Source organism: Lates calcarifer, unplaced genomic scaffold (genome assembly GCF_001640805.2).
Source record: "Lates calcarifer isolate ASB-BC8 unplaced genomic scaffold, TLL_Latcal_v3 _unitig_1917_quiver_1929, whole genome shotgun sequence".
NCBI lineage: Eukaryota > Metazoa > Chordata > Actinopteri > Centropomidae > Lates > Lates calcarifer.
In genome coordinates, this window is record NW_026115846.1 from 1 (window position 1) to 10,300 (window position 10,300).

The 10,300-nt window shown below is 42.4% G+C and overlaps 2 protein-coding genes across 2 annotated transcripts; one reads left to right on the forward strand and one right to left on the reverse strand.

Annotated features, from left to right (window-relative positions):
• Positions 1 to 76: 76 nt before the first annotated feature.
• Positions 77 to 4,194, reverse strand: LOC108891289 (crossover junction endonuclease EME1-like). Its single transcript, XM_051067691.1, is given in 7 exon segments — positions 77 to 646; positions 1,095 to 1,144; positions 1,146 to 1,217; positions 1,831 to 1,920; positions 2,467 to 2,594; positions 2,818 to 3,597; positions 4,041 to 4,194. Coding segments are annotated over 6 exon segments (1,242 nt in total). The 5' UTR covers positions 3,572 to 3,597; positions 4,041 to 4,194; the 3' UTR covers positions 77 to 498.
• Positions 4,195 to 4,546: 352 nt separating this feature from the next.
• Positions 4,547 to 6,584, forward strand: LOC108891290 (39S ribosomal protein L27, mitochondrial). Its single transcript, XM_018688407.2, has 4 exons — positions 4,547 to 4,649; positions 4,994 to 5,122; positions 5,773 to 5,840; positions 5,921 to 6,584. Exons 1-4 carry the CDS (start codon positions 4,610 to 4,612, stop codon positions 6,125 to 6,127), a joined length of 444 nt encoding a protein of 147 aa, XP_018543923.1. The 5' UTR covers positions 4,547 to 4,609; the 3' UTR covers positions 6,128 to 6,584.
• Positions 6,585 to 10,300: the final 3,716 nt, after the last annotated feature.

Below are 10,300 nucleotides of genomic sequence, written 5' to 3' on the forward strand. Positions count from 1 at the left end.
GTATCATCAGTTTAAGATGTTTGGATTTGGTTTCCAGATCTGAAACAAACAGGTGCAGGTAGTTTTTGGTCATCATGGTTTTCTCCCCGTACAAATTATTCCAATAATAAATGAATAGAGTATGATATATTAGACATTTTAATGGATTATCTGCTGTGATTAAATGGTTGTTAAAGGAGAAAACACAAATAAATAACTTTCATTTTTAAAAAAAGAAAACCCCCTTTAAGACTTAACTCACAGACTTCACAGGATTTTTACCTCTTTAAAACTCCATATACTGTAATATATTAAATCCATATATGTTTATATTCAGAAATTATCTGTTGATTTTGTCCTTAAATCCCATGAAAAACAAAACATGACATCATTAGTAATGAGAAAATGACTGGAATTTAAAGGGATTCAGTATCATAGTGAATAATTTAACAAAGTCAGTTTAATAGTTTCTTTAAATATAGAAAAATATAAAACTATCTCATTTAATTCCTCTGCCAGCTAACCCACCTCCTCCACTTCAACTCGTGACACCTCAGGTAGAGCTTCAGCTCCACCGTTCCTCCCTCTCCTCCTCGCTTTTCCACCTCCTCGCTCCTCATTCGCGACTGCCTCTCGAAACCTCTTCTGGCTTTGTGACTTCTGGGATCTGAGGACAAAAAGTTACCAGTCTTTTTGGTATTAACACTCTGGCCGTCCTCTCTGGTCTCACACGGTGGCTGGGCTGCTCTCTTTGCTCCATTTCCCTTCCTCACACATATTTTTCACACACTTTCCAGCTGAGTTCCGCCAGACTCTGCTGACAGCGATACGTGACATGTTTCCCGACACTGGGGCAGCAGCAGATACACTCAGGTTAGCTGACAAGGTTTCTGAGAGCCATTCCATGTTGTTTTTAACATTTCATCGAGTGCTTATACTTCACACTGTTGTACTCATTCATACTGTGAGCCACTTGTCTCCTCTGACTTCTCCACCCAGTAAATCAGTCTACCCTCAGGACCCTCACTGGATACAGGAAGTCAAACCAGCTACCTCTGGATCAGCCTCTCATCTGACTAAATGAAGCACTCGCTGAATAAAAATGTCCGCAGTACCTGAAGTATTTCTCCATGTCGACGACCACCAGGCTGAGGATCTTTCCAGGGGTGACGCCTCTGCTGCTGCTGCACCCACGACGTCAGAGTGGGACCAGAGTCTGACCTGCCGGGCCTCTCCTCCTGTGTTCGATGGGAGCGAGATTACAATGACAGGTATCTATATAGAAACTCACTGTCAACAACACATTTCAAGTGGTCCCTTTCAAGATGTGGATCATTAAATGTCTGCCTGAACTGAAAGTGCCCAAAACAAGACCTGGCTTTAATCTCGCATCTACAGGATGCTCTGATTCTGCCGATCTATTTTATCATATGATATAATCTTGTGAAAGGGACATGTGCAAATAGGTGACAAAATAAAAGACGAGCAGTTAATGTCCTGTTCTGCTCTGTGACAACTATAAAATAAAATGCAGAGCAGGTCCAAAAATGTGACAGTACATTACATACGTACAGTACAAAGAGTCATTCGTCCTCCCTGTTTTGGCTCTGTAACAGTTTTATTTTCCCACTTGATTTGATGGATACATACAATTGTTTTTTCTCTGGGAAATTATTAGCAAATTATTTGGAAACGACAGACCCTCCCTCCACCTGCTCTGTTCTTACTACAATGAACTAGGATCATTAAAGTTTTATCTGGTCAGTCTGTTGATGTTGAAGTAACTGAGGGACAACGAGCAGCAGCAGCAGCAGCAGCAGCAGCAGCAGCAGCAGCAGTCGCTCCACCGACCTGAATATAGCTGTGGATCAGAGTGATGAAGTCATCGACTGTCATCTGCATCACAACATGGGCCTCTGGTACACACACTCCATCATCTGGCTGAGATACACAGGGAGAAGATTTATGATCGATGTGTACGTGCTAATTTATTACTAAATCAGCACATAAATCTGCTTCTCATTTATTTAAGGCAGTTACAGCAAGGTATCAACTTTGACAGGTATTTATTACTTATTACTTAAACTGAACTGGTGCAGCTTTATCCAGTGAGTTAAATTATATATGAACGCTCAGATGAGTCTGAAAGACCAACTCATTAAGTTCATTAAGTCATTATATATCTCTACTTATGGTCAATAAAAATAGCGAAGGTAATTTTCAATATTGAGGCATTTCATTCTTTGACATTAATGGCCACAGCTCTGTGTGCCTCTGGAGCCTCTCTCTGTCAAAAGCTCTTGGTAAATGAACAAGGCGAACATTAATAACCCCTTCAACAACAGTTCTGTGGTTGTTTTAAGCTATTGCTCCACCAACACATGGAAATATGGGTCTGGCGTCACACACTCTTGGACAAGCACTGCTGCTGGAGAGAATCATCAGGGAAACACTGGTGTGTGTGTGTGTGTGTGTGTGTGTTATCACCTGTGCACAGGGAGCCCTCCTCATCCAGCTGACACTGCGAGGGAGGGGTTGTTTCTCTATGGCACAACTGCAACCCAGCGCCTGCACCGACGCCAGCAGAGTCCCACCTCCCTCCAGCTGTAAGAGAGCTGCAAACACAAACACAGTCAGCAGAATAATGTCCACAATAAACCCATTAAACAGCTTAAATAACGCCTTCACAGCATTAACACAATAAGAAAGGTGGCTTTATTTGCAGTCTAAAATTATCCCCATTAAATCTACAGATACCAACAGGACACGACTGAGTCTGAAGGGATTAGTTATCCACTTGTGCACAGTGCCAAGTATTATTTAATGTCTTCTCATTACCTGGGTCCACAGCCACCACCATGTGCCTGATACACTCCTCAGGCCTCAGGGCCTTGGCAGCCTCTGCCAGAGCTTTCCTCTCTGCTTTCTCTCTCTCTTGTTGCAGCCTGAGTACTTCCTTGTCCCTCTGCTGTCTCTCCCTGGCCTGCCTTCTCCTCCGAGCCTCCTCCCTGGAGGCCTGGATCTCCTCCACCGCCCTCTTGGCAGGTTTCCTCTTGGCAGGAGAGGTGTCAGCGCTCCCCACAGTGGAGAAAGGCTTCGGAGGCAGCCGTCGCTGAGGGAGAGCCGCTGCCTCCTCTGGCCCATCAGAGGTCCCCTGGCTCACTGTTTTCACCTGACAGAAGCTGCGTGGGGGCTCCGACTCTGGAAACCTGTTCTGGCGGGAGAGCTGTAAGGGGGCCAGATCGGATGGCGAATACTGCTCAGCATCTTTCCCATTAGTGACAGCAGAGGAGGCACTAATCACATTGTCTCGTCTCTGTTTGAGTCTCTGTGCCAGAGGGACATAAGGTGCATCGTCATCAGAATCACTGCTGATCATCATTACATCAGTCGTTCTCTTATATCCGCCTGCATTATCCTTCACTGAGGAGGCGATGGCTGCGTCCTCTTCTTCTGAATCATCCAGGTCAACCAAGTCAGGCTTCTCTGCGTGGCTCTTTGAGGTTTGGCTGAGGTGTCGACCGTGACTGAGGAAATCGAACACAGGCAACTCCTCGTCTAGGTCACTGCTGGGGTCACTGTAGCTGCCCATGCTCTCTCATGTCCAAGCAGAGGTCACTGTATATGAGATATGAGACAGTAATTATCACAGGATCACCAAGCAGCAAGCCCCAAAACTCCCTTTCCTTCTGACAGACGTTTCTAACAAACCAAAACATGAAACAATAATCAGGACTTATTGATGAAAGTGTGGTTAATATAATTGGTGCACGCTGTGTTCAGCGTAAGAAGATAAATGAGGAGTAATTACCGAAGTCGCCTGGTATAACCTGCAGCTCGGTGACGTGGAAATCTAACTTCTACCTGCCGATAAGAAGTAAATTACTTTTTAAATTGGGTTCGGCACAGCAATAACGTTACCTTAAAAAGAAGTGGATGGGACACATAGTGTACAGACAACCAAACTATTAACGAGCACTGAGCAGCGAGCGTTAAAGACAAAGAGACAGAACAGACGTTAGAGCAGCAGTGTTAATACACAGCGGTTCGCACTCACTTACTTTAAAATCTTGCGCACATAGGTTTAGTTAAGTTTATTCAAGAAGTGGGACATTTAAAGTAAGTATTAACTACTTTAACTAGCGTCCAGTTCTAACTGACAAACAACGCATTTGATTTCCCCGGGTTGCAAAATGATGTTGCATTCATGTTTATCGGAAGTTTCCAAATATCAGTCGGATAGAAGATGTGATATGTGACAGTTTTATTTTTAAAAGAAATAAATGAAATAAATAGTAATCGTTAACTGCAGCGTGACATTTTATAAGTCATAATCAGAAAGTTGTTTTAGGTGAATACATCATCCTGGTCCACCTATAAAGCTCAAGACATTTAAAATATCGCTCATAGCATTTTATTGTCGTTGTTTGAATTAAGCTGACATAAATGTCACTTCCGATTACATTCAGTTTTAATGTTATAGATGGTGAACCGTATTCTCAATGTGTTGGTACGGTTTCGTATCTTTCCTGGGGATTTTTTTAAACATTTATTTTGAACGTAGGGGTACGTGAACGTTTCCGGATGTGACGTTACTACTTTGGCCATCGATTGTGACGTATAGTTCAAGATGGCAGCGCTGGCGTCCTTGATGCTGAAGCCCCGAGCAGGTATGAAATAGATATATTAGTGATTTATACGTTCTTCTTTATCCTAGGATTACTCGTGAGAACACGAGACATCAGTGTATTATTTCCCAGCAGCCTCTGCGAATATATGTTGTAATCAAGTGATGATTTACCATCTAACTCCGCTAGCAGCGCTAGCTTCTCAGTTAGACCTGAATGTCAGACATGTGATGCAAACTGCCGACACATTTCGAATGATATTGCAGTGTGTTTTTAAAATACAGTAAAAGTATCAATTAAATAGCAGGACCTTGTTGAACTGTGATGTGAGTGACTGGAACATGTCAGGGCTGATGCGGGATGTTTGTGTGACTTGCTGGTTTCAGGTCTGTTGGTGCCGGGTCAGTCCTTTCTGCTGGACTCTGTGAGGTTTGCCTCAAAGAAGGCTGGTAGTAGCTGTAAGAACATCGGAGGAAATAGCCCTGGTCGGAGATATGGCTTCAAGAAACAGGATGGTAATTCCTATTTTCTTCAAAGTATTGCCCAGTTATCTGTAGTCTCTGACGCTTCTCCATATCTCCAACTTTGAACCAGTTCTGGATACTGTCACAATATTAACATAGGAGCAGCTGCATCGTGTAAACTCACAGTAAACACATCTGTGTGTATGTTAAGAGTTGTGTTCCATTTGTGGGTTGGAAGAGTGAAATCTACTCAATCCCCTGAAAAGTTCATTTTATTATACAAACTTCGTAGTATTTTTTGTTTAACTTTTTGTCAGTTCAGTTAGTGAAAATAAAGAAAAAACTTGCAGATTTCCTCATTAATAATTAAATATAATATTTTCTGATAGCATCCTGGTAGCACTCTATGCAATGTAAACAAGACTGGGAATGTTCTTGATTGATTAATTTAGATATAGATTTTTAATTCTATGTTGACTTTAATGGAAACTAATGAAATTACAAAATCATGAGTAATATTAAGTACAACATATTAATTTAACTGTGTAAAACAATGTTAAAACCTAAAAGAGAATCTCTGCAATGCTCCTGGAAGTGAAGGGACTGATGTGTGATATTCATCAGATGATGTCTGAATATGTCATGATAATAAACGCAGGAACGTAGCTGACCTCTAATATCTCTTTCCATCTGTTTCTAAGGAAACTTTGTCCATGCTGGTAACATCCTTGCAACACAGAAGGTGATGAGGTATCACCCAGGAGCACATGTAAGTATCAAACGTGTTACCCTGATGTTATAACAGATTTTAAATGTTCACTTTGACATCTTGCATCTCCTGTCCTGCAGGTGGGGGTGGGAACCAACAAAACTCTCTTTGCTCTGGAGGACGGCCAAGTCAGGTTCACCAAGGAGGTCTACATCCCAAAACCACGCAGCTGGAGGTACACACGGCTCATCTCTAACCTGCCAAAGGGGGCTGTGCTCTACAAGACCTTCATCAACGTCGTGCCACTGAAACAGGAAGGCAAGTTTAAACTGGTGGACATGGTCTAAAACTGACTGGACTGGACTGGAATGTCAGTGAGGATCCAAGAGGATTTATTTTGGTGGACTGGCATCTCATGCACCGTGGAGGACTTTGGCAGCTTGGACCTCTATCTTTGACCGATAGTAGATAATGCCCACTGTAATACTGAATGAAAACTGCAGACTCCATCTTTGGCTGCCAACGATTCATCTGCCACACAAGACATTAGCAGTGAACAGTGTGGTGATTCCTGTATAATCACATAATTCCTATATAACACATGATATTGGTGAAATCTTATTTAAAACCAGTCATCACTTAGATGACACTTACTCTACTTCACCCAGGACATACCACTGTAAAAAACTTTGCCATATTTGCCAAACTACAGTGAACTGTATTTACCACAGTGTTTATCAGTCATTAGATTCTGGATTGATTCAGTTTGCTTTATTGGATAATAAAGTTTTTTTCTTTGTGTAACTGTTTCCTGTTAATGACTTGAGTTGTGTGTCAAGTGTATTATTGTGATATATTGATCAGCAATGGAAGAAGTGCTAAGAAAAAACAATGCAAAAAAATGCAACAATGATTAAAAAGTGCTCAGTTATAAGTAAAATCCTACATTCAAATCTTACTTAAGTACAGATGTGTGTGTGTGTCTTCTACAATGGTGGCCTGTGAGGAAAATGCTTTTTGGGCCGCACGGGAATTTTTCTTTGCAGTACTGAAAAAAATCGCGGCAAGGCTGAGTGGCGGCACCGTATCCAATCCAGTGCCATCCGAATCTTTCCTTCCATGTTCCTTCCCGTGGATGTATTATAAGACCAATCAGAGGCGGCTGCTAGGCGAAACAAAATCCGATGGCCAATGGGCGATTTTTCTGCCGCTTGCGTGTGTTGTCATTGGCGGCGTCGTGTGTCGTCATCGGTCATGACCTGGGAAGAGCGCAGAGAAGCGGAATGAACGAAGGCGGGGAAAGCAGATTAAAAACCAACGTCTGAAGCATCTCCTCGGTTTGTCAATGCTGTGAGAAAACCTGATTACCAAGGAGGCCTGGATGTTAAAACAAGCTTGGAAGCTCCTTTATTGTCGAACACGAGTGAGGCTGGACGCCACACACCTGCGGCGCGAAGGTAAGACTAAGGAGCGAACTAGCTAGCAACTACCGTTAGCATTTGCGTTAACGGTGAGCGTTAGCATTACCCTTCTCTTTTCTTTATATATTTTGACCTTATTTCCATTTCAGTCTTTTCATCGCGTGGGTAAGAGTGTGTTTGTGCTTCCGTGACTGAGGCGTCCCCCAACGTGGACACAAGGAGCACTTGATAGTCTATTTAAATCCCGGTTGTATTTGTTTATGGTGGACATTTTGCGTCTCTTTGTAACTCTGTTTTCCATCCTGGTCATTTTAACTCAGTTTATATCGGTCTATCATGTCGTTATCATCGCTTTGCGTCTATTTGTGGTCATTTTGTATTATATTGCGTCTGTACCTGGCTGCTTTACACCTGGATGTCAGCATAGCATTAGTGGCGAGCGTTAGCTTTAGCCTTATCTTTTAGTGATGCTTTGAGGCTTTCCCGTTTTGTTGTAGTTTTTGTTTCCGTGGGTTTAAGTGTGTTTGTGTTTCTGTGACTAAAGCGTCCCTCACGTGAGTTGTGGGCACCTTACGGAGGCAGGGTAACTGTTTAGTAATCTGTTTGTCTGATTATCACGTCGTTGTGGTCATTCTGTGTCTATTTGTGATCTTATTGCATCATTTTGAGTCTTTACTTAGCTGTTTAATATCTATTTATGGTCAGCTGTTTCTTTGTCTCTTTGTGGTCGTTCTTACTGCATCTCTGTGCTTCTGTGTCCTGATCTGAACATAACAGTAATCTGTCTACAGCTATCTGTTGACCCACAGTTGTATTTATTAGTGATGGGGGAATTTGTTTGTGGTTTCTTAATACTTGATTGAGCTCAATTATATGTGAAATTCAAGCTTGAAAAAAGTTTTAATTCAGTGCTCCTCCATAAGTTTGAGCTGCAAACATTTTCGTACAGTATATAACAACCAGTTCCACACTGAATTACTTAAAAATGTTCACATAAGCTGCTGTTTTGTAAATGTGGTTGTTATTCATTTAAAAAAAATGTAAATATGTGTTAATAACAAAAAGATTGAAATGTGAAACCGTGATTCTGTATGTGACCGTGTGTCTTGGAAGAAATACTAAGACTTTTTATTGAAGAATGTCAAGATGTCAAAAAATGTCATCAGGTAGTAAGGTATAAAAATATTATATTATACTAAGGCATGTAAAACCATCAAATGTTGTGGTTCAGCTGCAATGTTGAATATTTATGTGTTTTCATTGTTAAATTGTCAATGAGGAATACATAGTGAGTGTATGTTTCTCTTTGATTTCCTCCAGGTGTAACCACTTCGTTGACAACATCGTCCACGATCACAGAGACATGGTCCACGATCGGAGAGGCATCGTTGAGGATGAGGGAGACATCGTCCACGATCGCAGAGACCTTGTCAAAGATGAGAGAGACGTTGTCCATGATCAGAGACATTGTCGCTGCTTCGCAGAGCTCTGTACAAGAATCGGTAGTGACACTGTGGTTCCTCGATTCGACGGCATGACCGTGATCAGCTGACATTGTTAATGATCACAGAGAAACAGTCTATCATCAGAGACTTGGTCCACAATCACCGACACATTGTCAATGATCGCAGAGACTTTGTCCATAATCTCAGAGACGTTGTCCGCGATCACAGAGACGTAGTCCACGATCACAGAGAGTCTTTGTACAATGAAGAAGTTCTTTGAGACCAGGACAGAGGCCTCCAGGTAATTCACAAACAGCTTTACATCAACTGTCCAACACAGAGCACTAACGTTAAACTGTTTATGTTCAGTATTGAATATATCGAAAAAGTATAATCATAAAAGTAGTTAATCATTTTCCTTTGTATGTTTCTCTTTGATATTCTCCAGGTGTAACCACTTTGTTGACGACATCGTCCACGATCACAGAGACATGGTCCATGATCGGAGAGACATTGTTGAGGATGAGGGAGACATCGTTCACGATCAGAGACATTGTCCATGACTCGTGGTGACTCGGTCCCCGATTAGTCGGCACTGCCGGCGTTCAGAGACATTGTCGATGATCGCAGAGACTTTGTCCATAATCTCAGAGACATTGTCCACGATCACAGAGACGTAGTCCATGATCGGAGAGAGTCTACGTGCAATGAAGAAGTTCTTTGAGAGCAGGACAGAGGCCTCAAGGTAATTAACAGCTTTACATCAAGTGAGGCCTCAAAAACTGTCACAGTAAGGTGTCAAAATGATTTGTGAAATGTTGTGGTTGAGCTGTAATGTTGGATATTTCTCTGTGTTTTCATGGTTAAACCGTTGATGAGAAATAGGTAGTAGTATATTGATCATTTTCCTTTGTATGTTTCTCTTTGATTTCCTCCAGCTGTCAGCACTTCGTCCATGACATCGTCTCGAGACGTCGTCCTCGATCGGAGAGACATTGTTGAGGATGAGGGAGACATCGTCCGTGATCTGAGACATTGTCCATGACTCGTGGTGACTTGGTCCCCGATAAGTCGGCATTGCCGGCGTTCATGGAGACATTGTCGATGATCGCAGAGACTTTGTCCATAATCTCAGAGACATTGTCCGCGATTGCAGAGACGTCGTTCACGATCGCAGAGACATGGTCCATGATCGGAGAGACATTGTTGAGGATGAGGGAGACATCGTCCATGATCAGAGACATTGTCCACGATCGCAGAAACCTTGTTAAAGACGAGAGAGACATTGTCCCATGCTTCGCGGAGCTCTGCGCAAGAATCGGTAGAGACACTGTGGTTCCTCGATTCGACGGCATGACCGCGTTCATGGAGACATTGTCGTTGATCTCAGAGACATTGTCTGCAATCACAGAGACATTGTTCATGATCACAGAGACTTTGTCCATAATCTCAGAGACATTGTCCGCGATCGCAGAGACGTAGTCCACGATCACAGAGAGTCTTCGTACAATGAAGAAGTTCTTTGAGACCAGGACAGAGGCCTCCAGGTAATTCACAAACAGCTTTACATCAACTGTTCAACACACAGCACTGACATTAAACTTTTCATGTTCAGTATTTGATCTTCAGTCCAAATTGTTCATTATTTGTCAAA